Genomic DNA, 25,724 nt, shown 5'->3' with positions numbered 1-25,724 from the left:
AACATCTACAGTTTCAAGGCACAGGATCATACCTGTTTTTCTGTAGTTGTGGGAAAAGGGAGAATCATTTTATTTTCCTTGTTGAGATTTGCCCCCTCCTCCCTGGCCCCCACTGCCCACTGGTATTTGGAAGGGCTTACATGTCAAGGCTAAACACTAGGATTTTATCAGTTCATAATGAGAGAAAAAGCAGGCATGAGAAGCCCAAGCTTGTAACAGAATCCAATCCTCTGGGTGCTGCCTACTGACCTTAGGCAACCCAAAGGTGTTCGGTGTAGACGAAAGCCCAGCAATCATCAAAACAGGACTTTTTGGCCTGTTGAGGAGACTAGGAGGTGAACTAGGCAACACATCTTCAAATGGGGCTTGCAGCAGGGACATAGAGGCCACCAGGGACAGGCTGGGGTGGATAAAGGCTACCAAGACTCAGGATATTCTGCGCACTAAGGCGTCCCAGAGACAACGTAGGGTAGTGCCTAAGAGTCAGGCTCCCCACCCAGCTGTCTGGGTTTGGATCCCAGCCATTCGTTACTAAGTATGTGGTCTTGGGTCACTTCACGCCTCTGTGCCTCCATTTCTTCATCTGGGTGATAATCGTATCTACCTCCTAGGGCTGCTATCAAGACTTAGGAAGTTAATTCTTACTATGTCTATAACACTGTCCCAGACACCATCAGGGCTCGAGAAATTCGAGCTACCATCATCATTCTTTCTCCTGTCTTACTCTACCCCAGGGACTCAGCCTGTAAATGAGCATCCACTCCAAGGTTTTCAGATGGCTCTACTTCTGAAACCTGTGCTGTCATGCACTTAGCCAGTATTAATTTCCTTCTCAAATGGGTCCTCAGCCTCCTTCTGGACCCCTCCCCTGCACAGCTCCCTGCTCGCTGTCAGATCCAGAGGTGGGACTTTGCTCCCATCCTCTCTTGCTGCTGCCTGACAAAGCTACTCACCTCCTTTGGGCCTCATCTGAAAAGCCTGAGAATTCCTCCAAGAAAAGCCACCACTTTGGAGCCAGTGACAAGATCCAAGAGCTCAACTATGAGTCTGCTGGACCTCAGACCCCTCTTTTCCCAACTCTTTGGCATTAGGTTTGGTCTTTACTAGAGTGACCAGGCTTGGGTGGTCGTGCTATCTCTTTCTAAAGGTGGAGAAAGGAGGTACGACACTCCACTATTCAGATCCATGAGGAAGACCAGGCCAACTTTTTTAACATGCTGGTAGCCCAGGGTTGGGCATCTAAGGAACCAGAGTCATGGAGATTCTTGAAGAATCTTCTCATAGATGAGGTGGGGAAACTTGGCATTGGGCAAGGGCATCACCAGGCTCCCTCACATCACTGCAATCCCTGGGCCTTCCTTCCTTCCAGGGAGCTTCCTGCCCAGTCCTGGGCCCAGGAGAGTCAGCCAACAGAATCAGGCAACAAGGCTTACTCGAACCAAGAAAACATTTTTTATTGTCAGTAAGAAACAGCAACTCTTCAGGATGATTGACTAGAAAAGAAACTGGTTGGTTGTATTAAAAAATGTAAAGTACAAAACTGTTAATCTAAAATAAAATTAAAAAGAATATTTAAAAGGCTTTCCTTTAAGTTCTGGGACTTTATAAATGAAATAATAATAGTTTCTTACCCCTAAGAAACTGGGTTGTGAAAGCTGTGCCTAGGATGTTGGGGAGAGCACACTGGGAGAAGGCATTCTTGCTAGTTCCTTGCGTTCGGGAATGTACATTGAGGCTTCCTCATCCACCATGATCACAGCCCCAGGGGATGCTGGGCTTGTTAGCACTCAAGCTCTGGGACCTGATTGGCTCCTCTGTCTCCTCTAAGTGAGGACAACTGATGGGGAGAGTCTCCCACTCTCTGAGGCTTCGGTGTTCCACCCATGGCTCTCCTCTTCCAGAAACTCCCCTCCCTGGCTCTCCCATGCAGCCCTAGTCAGCAGCAGCTCACAGGTCCGTGGACAGCGAGTCTGGGATCTGTTTGCCTTCTTCAGCCGATTTGCTGGCCAGCTTTTGAGAGAAGAGAATAATCAAGCACAAAACCAAGATGGGATTATCAGATTAAGCATCAAAATGGAGCTTCCCAGTCCTAATCACAAGGGCCCCAACACTGACCCCTGCCCAAAGCCCAGTGAATGTGAACTGCTATGACCTTGGCTTTGGCCGGAAAGGCAGTGGTAGACAGTAGAGTGAGCCCAGGTTCACTAGCCATGTGGACTTGGGCACATCACTTACCAAACTCTGTGAGCCTCCCATATAAAATCCTAAGAGTGGGAGCTCAAATGGCACCATGCTTGGGAAGTGCTTAGCACAGTGCCTGACTCATTGTGTGCTCACGGTACACTTGATATATTTGTAGTAGCAGAGTCCCGATTTCATATTACCTTGAGGATCAGATGTGTTATGGGACCTTCTTGATCTTGAGGAAAGGCCAACAAGTAACAATAGGAGATGGGACTTTACAGTCCCATCTTACAGAATCAGTGCTTGGAAACTAATGTTCAATTTGTAGGATTTTGTGATATAGGTTGAATAGAAAAGTGCTGCAGCACTAAGGGGCAGTTTAGGTGAGGGCAGGCCACTTACTGCTTCTGAGGTCCCAGGGCCCTGCACATGCCTAGCTGGGGTCAATCCTGGTCAGAGGAGCTGCCTGGGGCCCCAGAGGAGAACTGCCCTCTGGGCATTGCTGCACAGTGTCCCAGAACTCAGGGCCTCCTGACTAGGCCTCCCTAGGAATGACCACATATGCACACACATGCACACACGACCCCCCATTTTCTTTTCTCTGCATTGCTGTCTTCCCTTTTTCCTCCCAACGTCTTCCTTTCCTTCCACCCTCAGTGTCCTCACCATCGTCTTGAAGAACTGATTGACCTTCTTCCGTGTGAGTGTCTTCTTGTCACCATCTGAGAGTTGGAGGAAGGTCTGGCTGAGACGGGGGGATGTGTTGGCCTCGTCCAACCCAGGGATGCCTGCCACTGAGAGTGTCAGGGCTGGAAGGAGAGTAGAGCTGGGGCATGAGTGGGTGGGTGGAGGAGGGGCAGTGCCTTGGGGGAGGTAGACAGGGGGAGGGCTCGGAGACAGAGCCAGCATCCAGGGATTACACATTGTATGTGCCAAGCAGGAGGCAGGAAGCCTATTTCCTGCCATGCCAGGGGGCGTTGAAGCTGTCCTCTTGCAGTGAAGGTTGCCCACCCTACAGACAAGGGTTCAACCTCCTGGCTCCTGGTCAAAACCTTGCCCCAAAGCCCTGACATCCCCAGGAAACACAAAGCCTTCTGCTCCAAGGTAGGGGACAGTGTGAGCTTACTCTTCCTCTAGCTCCCAATACCAACACCCTGGATTTCTCTCCAGGGAAGAGAGTCTCAGACCCATGTGTCACCTGGTGGAGGGGCCAGATGGCCTAGTGGTTACAGCCCCAGTTTGGAGTCACAGAGACATGAAAAATTAGTTACTCTCTGACTGCTGCTTTTGACATTGGCCAAATGGGAGAAAAAGCCCAGACCACCTGGGTGTTGTGAGACCTGCGGAGAAGATACCAGTGAAATGGCTTAGGCCAAATGTTGCAGCCGTGTTTAGGCTATCCTGGGTGGGGTGGCAGGGCAGTGGGCAGGTGCCTGGTTCCAGGGAAGAGGGCCTGGGTCTGAACTCAGCCTCTGCCATTTGCTGATTGGTGATAGGCAAGAGACTGATGTTCTCGGTGCCCCAGTTTCCTCATCCATACAATGGGGTGGATGACATGAACTACTTCCCGGGTATGTGCAGTGGTGTAAATGAGATAATGAAGGAGTAGCGGTTGGCGCAGCGCCTAGCACCCCAAACATTCAGGAACCAGCAAGCATCTTCACCATGATCGGCCTGCTGAGTTCCACAGGGCAGCACTGGCCCTTTCTTCTTCCCTTCTGACCTGGCCCTTACCACACAGAGCCAGGCACATAGCAGCAAATGCCAAGGACTTCTGCATGCCAGATGGAGTGCTCTCAGGCATGCCATGTCCCCTGTCACGTCCCCTGTTAGGGCCTCAGATTCTCTTCTGTGAGTTAGGACCATCACCTGTGCTCTGACCTCCTCACTGGACAGTGTGTGACAAAGATGGCAGATAGGGAGCATCTGTGCACCCAACACTCTGCAGCTATAAGATGTGGTGGCCATTTTTGTAAAGCCACAAAGAGTCTTCCAGGTCCATAAAGAAGCCACAGGTCTTAGGGACATACCAAGGGCAAACTTCTGGCCCCTGGGGAGGCCTGGCTAACTGAGAACAAGGGGCCACCTAGTGTGACAAATGGATACTCAGTGAATTCTGAGGGCCCAAGAGACAGCAGGCCTCTCCCCTGTCCCTGCTGGAGCTTGCTGGGATGGTGTCACTGCTAGGAAGTGGTGGGTGTGGGGAGAGATTAGAGGGTGGGGGGCTGTGAGTACAGCCTCAAACTCCAGGATGCCTGGCCCACTTTGTTGTATAGACACAGTTCCCATCCATCCTCTACCCACAAGGCTGGTGGTCTGCACTATCTCTAGTCCCTCATGCTGGTGGCAGCAGGGGGCATACCTGGGATGGTAGGCATGGACTGGCTCGCAAAGCTCATTTGAGAGAGGACAGACGCCTTGAGGGGGATGGCTGCATGCTCCGAGAGGTTGGTGTCACTCATGAACTCATGCTTCCTGGAAAGCTGGAGGAATACACCAGACACACACACAAATACACACATACACAAAAAAAAAAAAAAAGAGAAAGGCTTAGTATGAGGCAGATGTAGGCCCTGAAGGATCAGGGATGAGGGCGTGGCATGGTTTCTATGAAGCAGGCTTCAAGTTCATACCATTTGAACTGTTTTATACTATTCTGTTTTATATCATTCCATGGCAGTCTGCCATGTATGGTTGCACAGGTTGCACACTACCCAACTACGGGGTGGAGGGGGTGGCATTCATTTAGACTATCATGTGAATGTTGTCCCCTAGAATTGAGAAACACAGAAGACATTTCCATTCTTATCCATCCAGGCAAGAGTAGCCTGTGAGGTCCACTGGGAAGTTTCTAGAGGGCCCTTTCTTCACCAAGGTATCTTGGTTGGCCCCTTGCTCTTTCATCTGGCACCCCTCCCTTGCCAGGGCAATTAATCTGTCTCCCCCTCCCAGGCTCCCAGAACGCTTTCAACAAACCTCTTTTCCAGGGGGAAACTAAGAGGGCTGTCTGACACTAAGTCTCATTTTTACATAGTTATTAGTTTATAAGACCAAAACTCTCAAAGCTAGGACAGTGAGATTTCATCTCTGCATCCCCACCCGGACTTCTGGCTCACAGGAGGGGCTTGCAGGGGTCTGAGATGTCAGTGACTAGAATAGGCCTGGGGCTGGGGCCTATAGAAGCTCAATACCAAGTGGGCTGCTCTCCCCTTTGGTGGGAGAACAGATGGCTTCTCCCCCGCCTGGAAAAGCCCTGTTGATGGTGGAAAGGATACACACAGGCTCTGAAGTGCAAAGGTCAGGGTTCAACTTCCAGCTCTGTCATGTCCCAGCCACCCCAGCTGCCTGGGCAGTAAGCACTTCACCTCTCAGCTCCTCAGGTGCCGCCTCTGCAATACCCATACACCGCAGAAGCGGGCCTCGGGGATCCCATATCTGGAAGCCCTGGGTTTTGTGCCCAGCATGTAGTGGAGATTTGCTAACAGCACCGGAGAGGCAACCTGCCTCAGCCGCTCACCCGCTTCAGGTCCGACTCGGCAGCCGCTTTCTCGTCCGCAAACACTACGCTGCTTCTCTTCGTCCTCTTCTTGGACCTCCGCAGCTTGACCTCAGGCAGGGTGCTCCCCGGGGAGATCGGCTCCTCCTGCTCCACTCTCGGAGTCTTGGGTGGTGCTAATTCCAGGTCAAAGCTGAAAGGCCAGAGGGGCAGCAATAGAAACTGCAGTTAGAGCTTCAGTGGAACTGCCTTGCAAGGACCCAGGAAGCTGAAGGGGACCTTCGGGCTGCCTGAGCTGTCACTACAGGGTCTGGAGTAGATCGGCAAATCTGGCAGAGGATTTGGGGAGCAACTTGCTCAATCCATAAACTCTTAAATGTAATGAGTAAAGTTCACTTTATTTTATTCATGGTAAGATGAAATTGAAAGAAGTGAGCCATAGCAAAGAAACTGGTGGTGAGGAGAGAAGACTGGTTGAAAGCATGAATGCGGATTCAAATCCAGGCCCGGCCAGTTCTTAGCTGAATGAATAACTTTGGGTAAATCACTCAACCTCTTCCAACCATCATTTCCTTTTCAGTAGATGGGGGTCTTCACAGAGACCTTGCAGAGTGGCCATGAGATGAGGTCGGAGGAACCCCTGGCACATTCTTGGCATATGGTAAGTGCTGGGTAGCTCATAGTGTCTACGATTAGAACAGATGAGTTGGGCAGGGTGAATGGTGGCCCCTAGAATTGTGAAACACAGAAGACGTTTCCATCCTTTTCCCTCTGGGCAAGAGTAGTCTCTGAGGCCTGCTGGGAAGTTTCTGGAGGGTCCAGCAATGATGGCCAGAGGGCTCCAGGAAGGTGGAAGGGGGCAAAGGAGGGAAGACCCCCGACAGAGGTGTGGGTAGGTGGTGCAGGAGGAGGAGCTCTGCAACAGGGACATCCCATTGTGATTGGGAGGAGCTTCCTTGAAAGGGAACAGATCCTGGTAAGAGGTGACAATATTCCAGAAGGATGCAGGCTTGGTGAGGAGCTCTGGCTGGCTGACAGAGATCACTGGACGAGAAGTCTGGGGGCTGCAGGTGAGTCCTGCTGGGCCTCAGGAAAGCTGCCTTGCCTCTCTGAGCCTCTGATAATCACCTATAAATGATACTAACCATGAGCCTCCTAGGGTAGTTGTGAGGCTCCAGATGGGAAAAGGCTTTTAAACTGAAAGGAGGAAGGGGAAGGTAGAAGGGATGTTGCCGGTGAAGAGAGAGAAGGAGGAGAGATTGAGCCAGGGAGGCAGGGGTGCGGGGGACTCCCTGAGGTGCAGGGACTGACCTCTCTGAGGTGGCCTTGCTGGGGGTGCTGCAGTCAGAATTCATGGAAGTCAGAGAGATGATGGACATCTGTCTGTATGAGCGCAGCATAGACCTGGGGCGGCCCACTCTCCTGTCGTCAAAGTCAGGCTGTGGTGGGAGAACAGGGTGGTTAGCAGCTGTAGCCTGGGGAAGGTGGCCCCAACCTTCCTGTCACCTTCTCCCTCCACCTGGGCAGGGCAGAGTTGTGGGGCTGAGTGGAGCATCAACACAAAAGTTCCTGGCTGGCTGAGGCTAGGGGTTCTTGTAGAATAAAGAATGTGGCTGACCTTTACTCCTGGTTCCTGGAAGGCAATATCTAAATCTTTGGCATTTCCTATGTGATAGGAGTATCTTTGTTATTATTCATGGTGGCCCCCTTGACCATACCTGATTTTATGCTAATAAGATGGCTCCCGATGGCCAGAAAGACCAGCTCTATGATTATAGGGCTGGGACTTTGAGCCATTAATACCAGCTCAACCTCCAGGGAGTGGACAGGCCCAGAGACTGATTTCCATCACATGGCCAATGGTTCAATCTATCATGACTACATAATGAAACTCCAATAAAAACTCTGGACATTAGGTGCCAGTGAACTTCTGTGGCTGGTAATCATACATCAGTGTGCCAGAAGGGGGACGCATCTGGAATACATGAAAACTTCATGTTTGGGACCCTCCTGGACCTCACTCTGTGTCTCTTTATCTGGCTGGTCTTGATTTGTATCATAAACTGAAGTTATATCATGCTTTCCTGAGTACTGTGAATTATTCTAGTGAATTGTGAAACCTGATAGGGTAGTGGGAATCCCCCAATTTATAACCTGTTAGGCAGAAGTATGGGTGCCCTGGGTCCCTGAAGCTTATGGTTGGTGTTTGAAGTGGGAAGTGTCTAAGACTGTGCTTCTAACCTGTGAAATGTGATCTAACTCCAGGGAGTCAGCATCAGAATTGCATTGCAGGGACTTCATGTAGGGAGTATTGAAAGTGACATCCTGTCTCATGGAAAAACATCTTTGAATCAGAGACCTGAGTATGCCTCTATGCTTTTCCAGTAACTCACTGTTCTTCTCCAGGTCTCAGTTTTACCATCTGTAAAATGGGAAGGCTGGACCAGATGGTTTTAAAGGAATTGCATGGCCTTGACATTTTATAACACCAGTTAATAAGGAAAAGGATGAAGAAGCACCCTGTAAGCACCAGGCTCACGGTCTCTTTAGGCCAAGGAGCTCAGTGGCCAAAACTACTGGCCATGAACTAACACAGCCAGATGCAAATTCTGCCGCACACTCATTTGCCACATAGCCTCTGGCGAGTTACCTGACCTTCTGAACCTCAGAAGAAATACAAGCGGTTAAAAATCATTCCTGCCGCTCAGGCTTGTGGTGAGGATTAAATGACCTAGTAGATGTCAAGTGCTTGAATCAGGCCAGGCATATAGTAGATGCTGCATCAATGTAGCTTTCATTAACATTACACAGTCCCTTGAGAAGTTGGTATCTGCACAATCCAGTTGTAACTGGAGTTTGTCTGGGGGTTATTTTTGCTGGACCAAGTTTCCAGCAGGGTTCCCCTGGATGGGATCCAGCAATGCTGGCCATCACCATCTTCTTTGGAAGCAGCTTCCTTTGCTGGGTCCCTTCCAACTTCAGCCTCCAGCATCCTTCTCTGCCCCACCCTGCCCAATCCCACTCCTCCAAGCCATAGGAACCACCCATACCATCTCTCGGACACCGTACTCCTTCTCCACCTTCATTTTCAGGTTCTTGAAACATTCCTCCATCCGGTCATGGAAGGGTCGCAGGTTATCCGACACCCTTTTCTCATGGATCTTAATCCCAGCTCCCAAGAAGGGGATCTGGAGAGAAAGTAGTAAAGAATGAGCCAGAGGCTGGCTGGTGGGCCTCAGCCTGGCACCCAGCTCATCAAGGCAGCTGCAGTCAAGTCTGCCTGCGAAGAATTTGTCAAGGGCTTCAGGGTCCTCAGAAACCTGCACACGGGGTCTCCAGCCATGGGAAATGGGGAAAGTTGCAAACAAGTGGTTTGCTCTGGAAAGGGGAGAAAGACCCTCAGCTTCCCTTGCCTCATAGGAGGGTTGGATTCTCCCGTTCCCCATGAGAGGCCACAGGCTTGGGAAAATGGCCCCTTTAAAGAATCTACCTGGGGGCAAAGTGTGGGGATCAGAGCAGGGGAATCTCTGTTGCATTGATTTAAAACCTTGTGTAAGATGTTCTTGGCAATACTAAAGTGAAACGATGAATGTCAGAAGCTGGGAGATAGAGGAAAGCAAGAGCTGAGAGAAAACAGAGGAGGGGGCATAGCCTCACCTTACCACATGAAGCCAATTGCACTTTATACAGGTGCTGAAGAAGGATATAAATGTGCTAATATCATAAAGTGAACCCACCAGTAGGGAGCTTTGAAAAGTGATGTAAGAGCCTTAGGAAGATGAGGGAAGAGGAGAGGATTAATGTGAGGGAGTTGGAGTCTTATTTGTTCCCATAGGAGGTCAGTGGACACTGTCTAAGTGGCAGCTATGTTAAGGGAGAGTAGCAGAGCCATGGTGGGCACTGTTAGAAAGAGAAGCTGAGAACTTTAGTTGTGTGGTCTCAGGGAAACATTACCAGGGGAGCAAAGGGGTAGACTATGAATTATTTGGGGAAAAATTGCTTTCATGATGGTGACATAAAGATATTTCTGCTTACTTCTATTGGAGGTCCCCCAGAAATGACAAGGTGAAGGAGAAACTGAAACCTTTAGTGAAATTTGAAGACATTCATAAACCTGCCCCACAATGTGTGCAGGTGCCAGGAGGTGGGAGGACATAACTGACCTTCCAGAGCAGAGGAGGGAGGTGGTAATAAGAAGAAGCCAATCTGCCTCCATGAAGCCAGGAGGGCCTCAGGAGGGACCAGGCACTACAGAGAAGGTAGGTGAGCTGAGGGGCCAAACACAGAGGAATGTGTTGAAGTTCTTTATCAGGAGCAGTTAGATTTTCTGACTGCCTCACCCTGCAGCCAAGTGTTCTATTTTCCCATTTTCTGAAGAAGGAGGAGCTTATCATCTAGAACAATTAGAACAAGGAGCTCTGGGCTTAGGGGCATCAGGCACAACAGAAGGCAGAATGAAGAGCCAGACTGCAAATAAGAAGTTGAAGAGAAAGTCTGCATTTGGATCATGAGACCGCCACTTCCCAATTCCCAAATGGCCAGCAGTGTAGCAGCTGGGACTATCTTTCTATAGAACAGCTTGAAGGGTCTGACTCTGGAGAATGTGAACAGTCCCATGTAGAGAGAGGCATCTGTGGGTCATTCTATTAGCACACAGCAATGCTACCCAGTTGCCAAGGCCCTCTCTCGTGTACACAGATTTTCTTTAGCCTCACTCTTAACTAAGAAGAGAATGCCAAGCATCACCCAGACATTGGAGGAAAGTCTCCAATATGAAAGACAGAGACCAGACCGACAGACAGGGAAGAAACAAATAAGGAAGAAAATAAGGAAAGAATAAAGGAAGAAAAAACAGAATGAATTTGGAAGAAATAGAATAAAAAGAGCCTACGAAAACATGTTTTTCTAAAAAATTTAACTAATGTATAGGAACAGAAAAGATCCTCCATTCATGAAAAAGACAAAGATTTTATATAAAAAAAGAATGCTAATGGAAAAACTACATAAAAAAAGTAGTGAGAGAAAGTTGTAAATGGAGATACATTTATGGCTTTAGTTTTACATATTAGAAAAGACAGAAAATAAATTAGCTAAGCATCCATCTCAAGATATTAGTAAAAGAACAGTGAACTAAATTCAAAGGGAGAAAATGAATGAAAATAATAAAGGTAAGAGTAGACATGAATAAAAACAGAAAACAAATTTACAACAGAGAGGATCAACAGAACCAAAATTTGTTTCTTTGAAAAGATACAACATTAATAAACTCCTAAGAAGACTAATCAAGAAAATACAAGGTACTAATAACCAATATTAGGATTGAAAAACATAACTATAAGAAGTACAAACGTTATAAAAGATCATAAGACGAGTGTATTACGAAAAGTTAATAAACAGAAAATAACATTTAAAAACAATACCATTTACAATAGAATTTAAAATATCAAATACCTAAGAGCAGATCTAATAAGATATATGAAAGAAAAAATATGTGAAAACCACAAAATTTTGCTGAGAAAAATTAAAGAACTATATAAATGGAGAGATATTCCATGTTCATGGATGAGAAGATAGCCATTCTCTCCAATTTAATCTAATATTTAATGTACACTTAATCCAAATCTCAATGTGTTTTAGAGAAGCATGTAAACATTGGCAAGGTTATTTTAAAATTTATAGAGAGATATAAAGGACTTAGAAGAGGCAAGACACACTTGATGAAAAGCAACAATTGGGGTACACTATTAGATTTCAAGACTCAAGATGGTGTGGTACTGCTATAAGCATGGACATAGACCAATGGATCAGAATAGAAAGTCCAGAATAGACAAATACATATATGGTCAATTTTGGGGGTCCAAAGTGGGGGAAAATAGTCTTTTCAATACATGGTGATGAAGAAATTGGAAATCTGTGTAAGAAAATAATCTGCCTCTTACTTTACATCAGTCAAAATGGATCATACACCTAAATGTATAAGATGAAACAATAAAAACTCATAATGAAACATAGAAGAATATCTTCATGATCTTGGGTTAGTTGTAGTTTCTTAAAGTGGACACAAAAGCACTAATCATTAAAAAATATGATAAATTAAACCTGACCAAAATTACAACTGCTGTTCATCAAAATACCTCATTAAGAAAGCAAACAGACAAGCCAGACTAAGAGAAGATATTTGCAATACATATATTTGACAGAAGACGCATATCTAGAATATATGTAAACTCCTATAAATCAATAATAAAAAGACAACTCAATTAATAACATAAGTAAAAGATCTGAAAAAGTATTTCACTAAAGGGTAATCCAATTAGCAGTAAGCATATGAAAAGGTGCTGAACATCATTGCTCATGAAGGAAATGCAAATTAAAACTAAACTGAGATATCATTACACATCCACCAGAAGGACTAGAATTAAAAAAGACTCCCAGTATCAAGTGTCAGGGAGAATGTGGATCAACTGACTTAGAAGTTGTGTGGGAGTGAAAATTGATTTAGCCACTTTGAAAAACTGCTTCTTGTGTCCAGTAAGGTTAAATGTGCATGGCCCAGCAATTCCACTACTACATGTATACTGAAGGAATTGAGTGGGTAGGTCCACCAAAAGGCATAAACATGAATGTTCATAGCAACTTTATTCATAATATACAAACACCCGAAAAAACCCAAATGTCCAACACAATAGATAAATAAATTGACATATTATTGGTAATTTAGATACACATACAATAGATGACACTTAGAAACAAAAAAAGTCAAACCTCTAGTATGTGCAACAACCCAGAAGAATCTCAAAGGCATTATGTTGAGCAAAAGAAGCTACAGATATAGTAGTACATACTGTACTGTATAATACAATTTATAAGAGGTTCAGGAACAGGTAAAATAACCTAACCTATAGTGATAGAAGATTGGCAGTACCTACTAAAGCTGAATATCCTTATATGCTATGACAAAACAAGTCAATGCATAGGTATATACCCAACAAAAATTTTGCATATGTGTACCAAAAAGACACACACAAGGAAGTTCAGAATAGCATTACTTGTAATAACCCCAAACTGAAATAAACCCAATTCTCTATTAGTAGAAAAATAAAGAAATACATTTTGGTATAGTTACATAAGCCAGCTGTATGAACCACTACATAGCAATGAAAATGAATGTGAATCATAACTATGTACAACAAAATGAATGACTTTCACAAACATAACATTGGGCAAAATAAGTTAGATATGAAAGACTGTATATTATGTGATTCTGTTTACATGTAGGTCAAAATTAAGCAAATCTAAACTACAGTCTTTAAGAGTGAGTGTTTGGGTGGTAAAGCATTTTTTTTAAAGCAAGGAAATGATTACTATAAAAGCAGAACAGTGCTCACTCTCAGGGAAGGAGGCATAAGAATAGGGTTAGGGGAGCTAGCAGAATTCTATTTCATCTGGGTGGTGGTCAAATGGATGTATGTTTTTGATAAATAAGTGGGTTATATATTTTTATGTGCACTTTTCTGTACATAATATTTCACAACAAAAGCTTTAAAAGAGCACACTATAGACATCTTTTTATTCCAAAAAATAGAGAGAAAGTCTTCACAAAGAAAAGAAATTAACAAGCTATCGATCCTGAAATCTGCAAAACATTGAACACCAAATGTACTTTGAAGGCTTCAGCATTTGCTAGAGGTACAAATACATTCACTCCCCTTGAAATCTAACCTTCTTGTGTTTTAAGTAAATTCAAAGTGTATTTGGCTTTGCAAAACCAAGATCCAATTTAGAATTAAGCTCCAAGTGAGCAGGGAGCAGGCCCAATTTTGTCCATCATTATCTCTGTTGCCTAGGACTATGCCTAGGACACAATAGAGGCTCAATAAATGTAAGTTGCAAGAACAAATGGAATGACACAGGTAGAGAAGAGCTAATCTGCTGCATGTGATAATGTTAAAAGACTGCCTTGGCTATGAGCAGGGCTGCATCTTTTGCATGCAGGTGCCCATAGTTAGGGTGCCTGGGGTCATAGTTAGGGTGCCTGGGTTCTGGGTGGGAGGGATATGGCTCAGGTCAACCTCGTTTGGGGGTTAGGTGGGCCTCTGTATAGGTGGTCCCAGGATCAGCGGGTGGTGCTAAGGAGAAGGCAGCCACTAAGGGACGGTGTCTGAAGGCACCTAGCTAATGGCTGTCAGAAGCTGTCACATTTAACAGAGTACATGCGTTCAAAGTCTTCCGGCTTTGTTGGTAATGTCCCTCTAGTAAGCTCCAAGACAGTAGTAGAATTTTCTTAGAAGGTACAGCTTGGTATTTGCTGTGCTGTGAAGCTGAAGTTCATTTGGGTACAGCAAACACAGCATGGAGAAGCTGTTTCCAGATGAGAAGAGGTCCCCAGTGGAGAGGACCAGGGCAATGGTATGGATTCAGAGTGACATCCAACAGCTAAGCAAATCTGTGTGACATGTTAGCCTTCCCTGAGGCCTCCCAGCAATATCTGAGGATGGGAATGAATCAAAGCCTAGCCTTCCTGCTTCCCAAGTTGGGGGTGCTAAGGGAGAACATCATTATTTTAATAATAAAGGGCATGATGACCGCAGAAGGCTGGGGACCTTGGGGATATTTGGGCTTCACAGGTATCACAAGGTAAAAAGAAAGAGAAAATTCCAGACAGACACACAACATGCATTCGGGAAAAGCACGTCTGTGCAGTGCTTGGTGTTTCATTTTTAAAGCCCCACTTTGCATAAATTGGCAGAGGCAGAGAAGGTCCTGAATTAGGAATTCTTATTTTAAGAAAAGAGGCTGCACCCAATGCTTCTCATTCCCTGATTTCCCTAGAGTAACAAAAACTCCCAACCACAAAAGCTTGCTTTTCTTTGCACAGTGACTGGCAAGAAGAAAGCGAGGGAGGGCAGGCAGCTGCAAGCTGTTCCACCTGCCCCTGCACCCACTGCTCACCTCCTGCCAGCTCCTGCCCTCTGGAGCCCACCCCTGTGTTCTGCTGGGCGGTTTGCTGAGAGCCCAGAGTGGGCACATGTCTGAGGAGGGGGCTGCTGTGGGCCTGGAGGGGAAGCCTAGCCTTGGGTAAGCCTCTATGAGAGGGATCTAGCCGACTGTTGCTTCTGCAGGGAGAGGGAGAACAAGAGAGAAGAGGAAGAGAAGCCAAGAGAGGAGTAAGATGTGCAGGGGTGGGGGGCAAAAGACAGAGAGGCAAGGAATAGAAGTGCAGGCTTCTAAGAGAGAGAGGGAAAGACAGAGACATGTGCACGGAGAGAAAGAGAGAAAGGAGGAAAGACAGCGTCCACAGGAAGAAGAGGGATGCAAACAGAGAATGGAAGGAGAGGCAGGTGAGTGGCCAGCCCGAGACAGCAGGGTGGTGCCTTCTAAGCTCATGGGCTGAGCAGCAGCTTGTGTAGGATGTAGACCCTTTGACACAACCAAGCACACAAAGGCCTCGCTCATTTTCAAAATCTGATATCCATCTGAGCATTATTGCAACAAACTGGGTCAGCTTCAAAAGGAGGAGAAGTGGGAGTAGGGGCTCAAGTCTTCTATTATCAGATTGGCCTGTGCTGGGTGTCGGGGGAAGGTGCTGGTTTGGAGTGTGGGGGCCTGGTGTTCATTTTCATCCCGCTGTGAAAAGCCATCCCCTGAATTCAACATCAAATAAGATAATCTTAGCACCATCCAGCATAGCATTGCTGCCTCGCACCATGCAACACCCAAGAGTGCAGTGCCCCAAATCTCTGTTCCAGGATGAACCTGCTCAGGTGTGATACAGAGTTGGAAGAGGGGTTGAAAAGCAAGGGACAGGAGGGCATGTGAATTTAGGCTGCCTCAGCCAGAGCCTAGCTTGGGGCAAGTGAACCATGGTGGGGGGAGAGGAAGGAGGGCAGGATGCTCCCCCCGCCAGCTCTGCTTTACCTGCCATGCAATCAGGTCCTTGAGGTGGGTCAGCTTGTCCTGGTCCTCAGGGTGGTCCCTGACATACTCCTCAGTGAAGAAGGCCTGGGGAGGACAGACAGGAGGTCAGGGTTTCCTGTTCATTTGGCATTTCACAGCCAATCTCTTTGCCACTGGGAGAGGATTCAATTTGAGAGGGGCAAGGATGAGGTCACAGCCATGTAGATGGAACACGAGTGAGAGGTCTGGAGAGACCGACAATGTTTTATCTGCTTTGAGGTTCAGACCAGTACCCAGTGGGAATGGGCTGTAAACTCTGGGGAAGTCATTCTCAAAGTCAGGTTCCTGAGCCAGTAGTAGCAGCAGTACTTTGGAACTTGTTAGAGATGCAAATTCTCTAGTCCCAGCCCAGACAGCCTGGATCAGAAACTCTGGGGGTGGGGTGAGGACCTGTGTGTCAGGAAGCACTGTAGGAGATTCTGATGCTCCTTTCAAGTTTGAGAACATTGCTCTGTGGAAAATAATTCAGTAAGGAATCTCATTGGGTGGGTGTTCCAGCTCACCTCATGGCCTCCCTCTTTGCAAGTGACCCTGGCAGTCCCTTTCTGGGGCTCATGTCATTAGTATGTGCACATGTATAAACAGACATATCCTATCACTGCTCAAGGTTGCACAAAGGGTTATCAATGATGACTGCATGGGTATCGGAGGGTAGCTGGAAGGATTGATTAGGTGACTGGAATTATTATCCCTGAATTACACTACTGTGTGGTATTCTTAGTTTTACATCAATTGATAACATAGGAAAGAAAATAGGGGCCGGGCGCGGTGGCTCAAGCCTGTAATCCCAGCACTTTGGGAGGCCGAGACGGGCGGATCACAAGGTCAGGAGATCGAGACCATCCTGGCTAACACAGTGAAACCCTGTCTCTACTAAAAAATACAAAAAACTAGCTGGGCGAGATGGCGGGCGCCTGTAGTCCCAGCTACTCGGGAGGCTGAGGCAGGAGAATGGCGTGAACCCGGGAGGCGGAGCTTGCAGTGAGCTGAGACCCGGCCACTGCACTCCAGCCTGGGTGACAGAGCGAGACTTCGTCTCAAAAAAAAAAAAAAAAAAAAGAAAATAGGGAATTCATCAACAGATTTGTTAGAATGAGGAGTTCATTTTTCCTTCAGTGTCTGCTAGGTGAAAACCAAGTAAGAACTTTCTATTCTATTTCGATGCCAAGAAAAGCTACGTCTCCTTACTGAGAAATGGGTATTTTCCTTCCAGTGGATAATGTGACTCATATAAGTGATGCTATTTCCCTTTTTGCCATGAACACCAGGGAGCTCAAAAATAAAATCTGTGGCTCAAACCTGTGGGGCTTTCTGGAGGGAACTTATGACTTTGATATCTAGATTATAGCTCCCTTCTTGGAGTTGATCTTTTAGTTTGTATGTCTTTTCACAGATTCTGAGTTTCATTTCTTTTCATTTGTACACATCATTTCACATCCTCTGTGGAAGAGGTGGGTTTATACAACTGGTATGTACTTTTATGGTCTGGCTCACACTCATCCCAGAGCCTTTCCTTAATAGAGTCACCTGAATCTGCCCAGTGAGATAAGGGGCCCTTATGACCCCTGCCCCTTCCTGCCCCTTCCTGCCCCAGCACAGGGTGTGGAAAGGAGGGTGGGAGGGAGACAGGAGCTCAGCTAAGACATGAGGCTGTAGAAACACGAGGGCCAACCAAGCTGAGGGTCCCTTTGGGGACAAGGGCAGCCAAAGTAGGATAAGTGACATGTAGCTGCATCTGCCCCCTGGGTCCTCCCACCATTGCTCTGTTCACTGAGCTCCCGTGGACTTGGAGCACAGAAATCCTCACCTTCTCATACTTGGCGAAGCCTCCCATGACAGCAGGGTCCACAATCCCATTCAGGAGCATGGAGAGTGGGTTGATGGGAAGAGTCTCATCACTCTGATACTGGTTTATCATCATCAGGATCTTCTCATTGGCCGTGGACATGGTTTCTATGGCATTCTCCAGAGGACTAATTGTGGTCTGTTGAAAATGAGATCACCAGGAAGAAAAGGCCTTAGTTAAGTCACTTTAAAAACAGGTATTACTGGTATTGATTTCACTTGGGGTGGGAATTCAACTGAGGCAATGCTCCCTAAGGGGCTATAATCAGAATCTTGTAATTACTGAGCTCTGGAGACTGTCTGCTCTCCAGGGAGAGACAGGCTGGCTTTCTGCTTAGTGACAAAGGGATTTCTTTGGGGAGGCAGAAGCAGGAAGTATCAGGTACTTGCTGAGGCTTCAGATGCTGAATGTGCCCCAGAGAAGGTCTTCTCTTCTTATTATCTGGGTGAAACACATGCCAATTCAACCCTTTCAGTATTGGTTGGGCAGATACTATGTGTGAGTTATTGGCTAGAGAGATTAGAGCAGCTTGCGATGTGGGCACCCAACCTGGCACATAGTAGGTCCTAAGACTGGTTGTTAGATGGGTCACTGTTCCAAGGTAGATTCACTTTAGTTGGGAAAATTAAGCTGAACACCTCTCCAACACCTCTTGGAAGGCAGAATAAACAGAGTGCCATCCAAAGCTAACTGGCAAAAAGTGCAGTTTGCAAGAGCATGAGATCTGGAGTAGAAACCTAAAGTAGAGGTCGGCAAACATTTTCTGTAAAAGGGCCAGATAGTAAATATTTTAGGATTTGCAGGCCAGATGGTGTCTGCTGCAACTACTCAACTCTGTTATTGTAGGGCAAAAGCACCTACAGGCAGTATGTAAATGAATGAGAATGCTGTTCCAATAAAACTGCAGAAATAGGTGATGGGTGGAATTTGGTCCATGGCCCATAGTTTGCTGACCCACGAACTAAACTGAAACAAACTAAATAAAAATCTTAAATTTGCTAAGACTTGTTTTGTGGTCTAACACACGATCATTACTGAACAGTGTTCCATGTGTGCCTCAGAAAAATGTGTATGCTGTTGCTGTGGGGTAGATTGTTCTATATATGTCTGTTAGGTCCATTGCGCTCCAAAATGTAGTTTCAGTTCAATGTTTTCTTATTGTTTTTCTGGCTAAATGGTCAGTCCAACATTGAAAAGTTGAAAAGGATATTGAAATACCCTACCATCATTCTGTCTCCCTCCAGATCTCCTAATGTCTACTTTATATATTTCAGTGCTCCAACATTGGGTGTATATGTGTTTACAATTTTTATATCCTCTTGATGGACTGACCCCTTTGTCACTATAAAATGACCTTGTCGTTTTTTTTTTTTTTTTTTTACAGTTTTTCACTTAAAGTCTATTTTGTCTGAAATAAATATAGCTGGCCCTACACTCTTTTTAAACATTTTCATTTGCATGGAATATATTTTTTCATCCCTTCACTCTCAGTCTATGAGTGTCTTTAAAGGTGAGGTTAGTCTCTTGTAGGCAACATATCAGATAGTTTGGCTCTGTATCCCCACCCAAATCTCATCTTGTAGCTCCCATAATTCTCACATGTTGTGGGAGGGACCTAGTGGGAGATGATTGAATCATGGGGGTGGGTCTTTCCCAGGCTGTTCTTGTGATAGTGAATGGGTCTCATGAGATCTCATGGTTTTAAAAAAAAGGGAGTTTCCCTGCACAAGCTCTCTCTTTGCCTGCTGCCATCCACAAAAGATGGGACGTGCTCATCCCTGCCTTCCCCCATAGTTGTGAGGCCTCCCCAGCCATGTAGAACTATAAGTCCAATAGACGTCTTTCTTTTGTAAGTTGCCTAGTCTCAGATGTGCCTTCATCAGCAATGTGAAAACGGACTAATATACAATATCATTAGGTTTTTTTGTTGTTGTTGTTCACTCTGTGCCTTTTGATTATTGAATTTAATCCATTTATATTCAGTCATTATTGATAGGTAAGGACTTACTAATGCCATTCTGTTCATTGTTTTCTGGTTGTTTTATAGATTCTTTGTTCTTTTTTTCCTTTATTACATTCTTCCTTTGTGATTTGATGGCTTTCTGTAGTGATATGCTGTGGGTCTTTTATGTTTTGTACAATCTATTATAGGCTTTTGCTTTGTAGTTACCCTGAGGTTTACATAAAACATACATATAACTGGCTATTTAAATCTGATTAACAACTTAATTTTGATCATATACACAAACTTCAATTTTACTCCCTCTCCTCCCATGTTTTATGTTTCAGATGTCACAATTTACATGAAAAATAATTTGTATCTTTAACAAACTATTAGAGATTTAGTTGTCCTTTTATATATTTTTTGCCTTTAAATCTTTATACTAGATAATCGATTTGCCCACCATCATTAAAGTATTAGCATGCTTTGGATTTGACAATGTACATATTTTTTAGCAGCAAGTTTTATATTTTCATGTTTTCACATTCCTAACTAGCATTCTCTTCCTTCAACTTGAAGAACTACCTTTAGTATTTCTTGTAAGGCAGGTCTAATAATGATTAACTCAGCATTTGTCTGAGAAAGACTTTTGGGTCTCTTTCGATTTATCTTATGTGTTGTCCTTTGGACTTTCTGGTTCTAGATTTCTATTTTCTTTCCTAGATTTGGGAAGTTTTCTGTCATTTCTTTGGATATGTTCTCTGTTCGTTTCTCCCTCTCTCTTATTTTAGTACCTCAATAATGCGTATGTTGTTACACTTGATGGTGTCCCATAATTCTCTTACACCAGCCTCGTTCTTTTTCATTCTCTTTTCTTTTTGCTCCTCAGGTTATATGATTTCCAGTGATTTGTCTTCAAGTTCACTAATCCTTTCTTCTGCTTGATCTAGTCTGCTACTGAACCCTTCTATGGCATTTTTCAGTTCAGTTATAATATTCCTAAGCTCTATGATTTCTGTTTGGTACACTTTATGCTTTTTCTTTGTTAGAATTCTCGGTTTGTTCTTGCACTGCTCTCCTGTCCTTGGTGAGAATCTTCATGAGCACTATTTGGATTCCCTGTTGAGTAAATCACATGTCTTGACTCCACACATTTCGGTTTCTGGAGATTTATCTTGTTCCTTTACTTGGAATATATTGCCCTGTTTCTTCATTTTCCTTTGGTTTCTGTGTTGGTTTCTCTGCATTAAATAAGACAGTTCTCTCTCCCAGTCTTGTCAGACTGGCCTTGTGTAGAAGAAGGATCTGACCAATCCATCCAATCTGAAATGTTAGGGTTCCTCGGTTCCTCTCAAATCTCTGTTTGCCCAGACTGCTGTCTCTGTTTTTGGTAGACCCCTATTGCTTAGAATGTGCCACTTCCTGTCAGTACCCTGAGACAGATAAGGCAGGGGCTAGACTCTCTAGATGTAGCTGAAAAGGTTGGAGTATTAAATGTGTGTTCCAGTTCCTTCCATCTTCATTGTGAAGCTCAGCATGGGTGATTAGCTCTCACACTCTCTGCCCTAAGCTGGGGAAAGAATCTGTGGCAAGTGCCTATACTCAGGTTCAGGCTGTACCCTCTGATTCTGGGGATATAGTTGTTGAAATCGGACTCATTGTATATCTACCTCTTTTTGTGTGGTCTAGGGCCACTCAGGAAGACAAAATCCCATTGACTTCCAGAGCTACATCGTTAAGAGGACAGTCCCTTGAGTGGGAACTCTAGTGTGGCACTTGGTATGTGGCCAAACTCCTTGCAGGAAGAATGGATTGACCTGGATTTATCACTGGGTTGAGACAGAGGAAAGGCTTGTAAAGTGCCAACCTCTGGCTCTGGCTATTGGAGAACGATTATTTGTTTGCCCTATTAGCTTCCTGATGCAAGATTGTTAGATGCCAGGCCATCAAGTAGCCACTGGAAGTGTGTGCCCCTTCCAGAAAGAAAATGGGAGCTGTTCATTTCTGCCCATTTTCTGCACTGCTCCAAGGGGATGTAACCCCTGGAAGTGTCTGTGCACCCATTTAAAACCATCTCTTTGTTCTGTGATCTAGGGAGACTTGCATACACCTGCTCCCTTCTGTTCCCAGAGCTAAGGGGTTTAGATGGAATCCTTTTAGAGAGAGCTCTAAAAGCTGGGACACTCAATGCATAGCATAAACCTCATCTAGGGAGGAATGGGGGTTGCAATTTTTTAAGCCCTTTCTTTGCACCACTCTCAGGGAATGAAGCCCTGGAAGTGCTTTCATGCCTGTATAAAACTGCTGCTTTTTTTTTTTTTCCTCCTGTGGTCTTTGGAGACATGCATATGCCAGTCCCCTCTGCTCCCAGAGCTAGGGTGTTTAGGATACAGCCCTTGGGTGGAAGCTGTAAAAGTTGGGAAACTCGATGTGTGGACAGACTCCTTCCAGGAGGGATTCATAAACCTGTAGTTGTTGCTGCGGTGAGCCAGGAGGGAAGGCTTGAGAAGTGACAGCCTGCTTCTCAGGCTGCCAGTGGGTTAATATGTGTTTGCCCCTTAACTCCTCAGTGGAAGTTATGTAGAAGCCAGGCTGCCATGTAGCCACTGGAAGAGTGTGTCATAAATGCCTTCCAGGGAGAAGCAGGGGATTCCATTTATAAAAGACTCTTGACTACAATCTTCTCAGGGGATGGAATGCCTGAAAGTTCATGTGCACCCATATAAAACCACTGATTTTTTCCTGTGGTCTAAAGAGACTTGCATGTGTCTAACTCTGCACAGTCTCAGAGTTGGTAAGTTGAAAGCCAAACAATGAAGAAATTCCAAATTAGAATGGTATATGTGAGGTCCAAGCCCTCCTGGGGAACCTTAGAATTAGGGTAGTATATGTGAGATCCAACCCCTCCTCTCTACAGGGAAAGAAGATAAGTACTGGGAATTTCTTTCTCCATTTTATGGCACAGTGTCAGCGCAGGGTGCATGCCTGAGTATGCCTCAGCTTTTCGTATCAATTCATTGTGGATGTTTACTCAGTGCCTGGTAGGTAGAAGTCCCTCACTTCATCTCTGAGTTTCTCTCAGAGGGAATTGATCCATGAGTAGATGTTTATCTGGTGCATTTGGGGGTGGAGGGAAAGCCAGGAGCTTCCAAGTCTGCTATATTGCTAATTGTCTTCTTGGTCATCCTTTTAAACAGTTTCTGTGAAATTATAGCCTCCTCACTCCTTTACCCTGTGTCTGGATATTTTTGAAGATGACTGATCTCTGCAGTGAGATCAGAGATCAGATCTCTGCCCTGGGAAATGACTGACTGACTCTCTCTCTTTCTTTCTCTCTGTCTCTCATATATACACACACACATAGATACACATACACATGCATGCCCACACACCCTACACCTGCACATGCACACACACACATAACGTTAATTGAAGGAGAACGCTGTCCGACTGGGCTGCAGCCATAGTCCTCCAAAGTGAAACCTATGGTCTAGTATCTGTCAAGTACACAGACCAACTCTGTGGGGGCTCTGAGGGGCCACGGTGTAGACTGAGTTGTAAGGAAAATCTATCATCACTGCTTGGATTGAGCCCAGCGCCACACCTGCATTTGAACTTGCATTTGAGCCTGCCATATCTGAAAGACTCAGGCTTTAAGACGAGTCCTTAAAAATGGAAAGAGCTATTGACTGGCTTTCCTCCTTGCTTTTGAAACTATTTTTAGATTCCCAAAGTGTTATCCTCATTATAGCCATTAGGAACAGAGAATGAGAATGAAAATAATTTTGGTTTCTCACCTATGGGCATTTGTGTAAACCAAATATGTAACTTTCAGATCATTACAGGAGTTATATAGTTGGTGGGAGGCCTAGATTTCAGAAGCTAAACCCACGGTTTAGCTAATAACAGGAATAAAAGTAATGATCATGATAATGAAGACGACTTCACTGATCGATTGCCTCCCATGTGCCAGCCCATGCTGGCCACATTACACCCATGCTCATTTCATTGCCCCAACAATAAGTTAAGTCACTTACCCCTGAGCCCCGGGGCAGAGCTGCAAACAGAACTCAGGTATTTCTGATTCGAAAGGCGGGCTTCCTCCACTACATGTGAATCAAGCTTTGATACTACACTTACCATCAACGGGCTGTTGGGACTTAGTCTAGCCCTCAAATCTCTGGTCTTTTCCCTAAGCTGAGCCTTGGTTTCTCTATCAACATAGTAACCCCTGCCAGGCTTGCTGTGAAGGGAAAATGAATTATTAGGGGAGGGTGCTTTGGAAAAAAATGTAAAAGTGTGCGTGGATGGGTGAGGGAACATAAGATGAAAGTGATCCTGATCCCTGGCAACTAGGTGGCATTTCATTTATTTATTTGTTTAAACAAACAAATATTTTTGTTTGTTTATTTTTTAGACAGAATCTTGCTATGTTGCCTGGGCTGGAGTGCAATGGCATGATATCGGCTCACCGCAACCTCCGCCTCCTGGGTTCAAGCGATTCTTCTGCCTCAGCCTCCTGAGTAGTTGGGATTACAGGCACATGCCACCATGCCCAGCTAATTTTTGTATTTTTAGTAGAGATAGGGTTTCACCATGTTGGTCAGGCTGGTCTTGAACTCTTGACCTTGTGATCCGCCCACCTGGGCCTCCCAAAGTGCTGGGATTGCAGGCATAAGCCACCGCGCCCTGCCCAGCATTTCATATTTTTCAAAGCCATTTTACCAATATCGGCTTCTTAAGTCTAGCCAGGAATCCTATAAGCTGCACAGGACAGGTGCTCTCATGACCTCTGAGTTCTGCCACAATTGCTTTGGCAGTTCACGTCCCATTGTGGGCCTCATTTTCTCATATACAAAATAACGCAGGTAGACAAGAACCAGGAAGAATCAGGACAAAAAACTTGGAGAACTACAAGCCAAACCAGGTGGCGGAGGTCTGTCACTTAGCTAGCTCATTGATTCTAACCTTTAAAAACGTAATTCAACAGAGATAGAGGAGAGGGCTGTTGCTACTGCACTTTGCCACAGCCCTTACTAGGCTATGAAGGTATTCGAGTTTATAGCTTTTGGACTAAAGGACACCTAAGGTCCCTTTAAGCTCTAAAGTTCCATCATTTTGCAATTCCTATTTATAGATGACTAAAACTAAGGCCAGAGATATACAGTCCTTATCTAACTCATTAGTGACCAAGTTGAATTTGGATCTCTGACCCCTAGATCAGGGCTCCTTGTAAAAACTCCATTTCTCAGGGCCAAGAACAAGAAAAAAATAAAACCCCAATAAGCAGAACTTATACTTGAAGCTCATCAGAAAATGCCTCTCTATATAAACATTACTGTAGTCATGACAATTTATGGAGGAAATAACCGAGAACAAGATAAAATTCATATAACACCAAAACAATCTTTGGAAATGAAGTCACTTAGGAGACCATTAAACTTTTGTATCTGAGACACCCTGAAATTCCTGCTAACTCATCTGAGAGAGGCCATTAAAGATAAATTCACTCTGGCCAACTTTTTGAAGGTTTCCCCAGTACCTTCTATGAAAAGGCATCAGGATAAAAGAAACAAGCCAAAATCTTGAATATTTCTTTCCTAACTTCAAAATGCTGAGTTTATAAAATAAGGTAACCAGTTTAGACATTATGGGTGTCTGCATATTGATTGACTGATTAATTTATGTAAGTATTCTTTAGTTAGCATCAGTTGTGGGCCAGGGACTAATCTTAGCACTTGGAGGTATGGCAGAAAATAAAATAGACAAAATACCTGTCTTCTTGGAATTTATATTCTAGTGCAGCTTATGGTCTAATGTTATATTAATATTCTCTTAATACTAAAAATAAACAAGAAAATTATGTAGTCTATTAGGAGATAAGTGCTTTGGGCTGACACACAGCAGCTGAGGGAATGGGAAGTACAGGGATGGGCTCTCTCAGTTTGTTACAGTTTGGCAGGAATGACTACAGAAGAGACGCCTTGCTGAGCACCACCAGGTGACAGGGCTCAGTCAGGGCTAAGGGCAGAGGCTACAGATTGGTAGAAAGTTTCTGATTCCTTACCTCCTAAATAGGGCTAATAATAGTATGCACCTCACGGGGGCCTATGAGAATTAAATGAGATATTGCTATAAACCTCTGATACAGCACCTGGGGCACTTGTTAAAACTTATCATGTGCCATGAAGCAAGGGCACAGACACTTCCTTCCTTTTGGGGGTACTACTTGCTGTGGTGGGCTTCTTTTTCTTTTTCTTAAGGATAAAAAGATAAAGAGTTCAAGCCAGGTACCTGAC

At 45.1% G+C, this 25,724-nt stretch overlaps 1 protein-coding gene across 1 annotated transcript in view; it reads right to left on the bottom strand.

Moving 5' to 3' along the window:
- Window positions 1–1,433: 1,433 nt before the first annotated feature.
- The window catches only part of DOCK2 (dedicator of cytokinesis 2), a 447,565-nt gene continuing 423,274 nt past the window's right edge, over window positions 1,434–25,724 (bottom strand). The window contains exons 45-52 of the mRNA XM_011947752.1: window positions 17,445–17,621; window positions 15,599–15,682; window positions 8,731–8,868; window positions 6,992–7,119; window positions 5,702–5,873; window positions 4,547–4,667; window positions 2,851–2,993; window positions 1,434–2,010 (exon numbers count right to left, since the gene is read on the bottom strand). Of these exons, the coding sequence (XP_011803142.1) occupies window positions 1,948–2,010; window positions 2,851–2,993; window positions 4,547–4,667; window positions 5,702–5,873; window positions 6,992–7,119; window positions 8,731–8,868; window positions 15,599–15,682; window positions 17,445–17,621 (1,026 nt within the window). The 3' untranslated portion in view covers window positions 1,434–1,947. The remainder of the gene's footprint in view (window positions 2,011–2,850; window positions 2,994–4,546; window positions 4,668–5,701; window positions 5,874–6,991; window positions 7,120–8,730; window positions 8,869–15,598; window positions 15,683–17,444; window positions 17,622–25,724) is intronic.

This window comes from Colobus angolensis, unplaced genomic scaffold, assembly GCF_000951035.1.
Source record: "Colobus angolensis palliatus isolate OR3802 unplaced genomic scaffold, Cang.pa_1.0 Scaffold27, whole genome shotgun sequence".
NCBI classification, from domain to species: Eukaryota; Metazoa; Chordata; class Mammalia; order Primates; family Cercopithecidae; genus Colobus; species Colobus angolensis.
The sequence above is the reverse complement of the archived record's forward strand: the minus strand, read 5'-3'. Positions and strand labels throughout refer to the sequence as shown.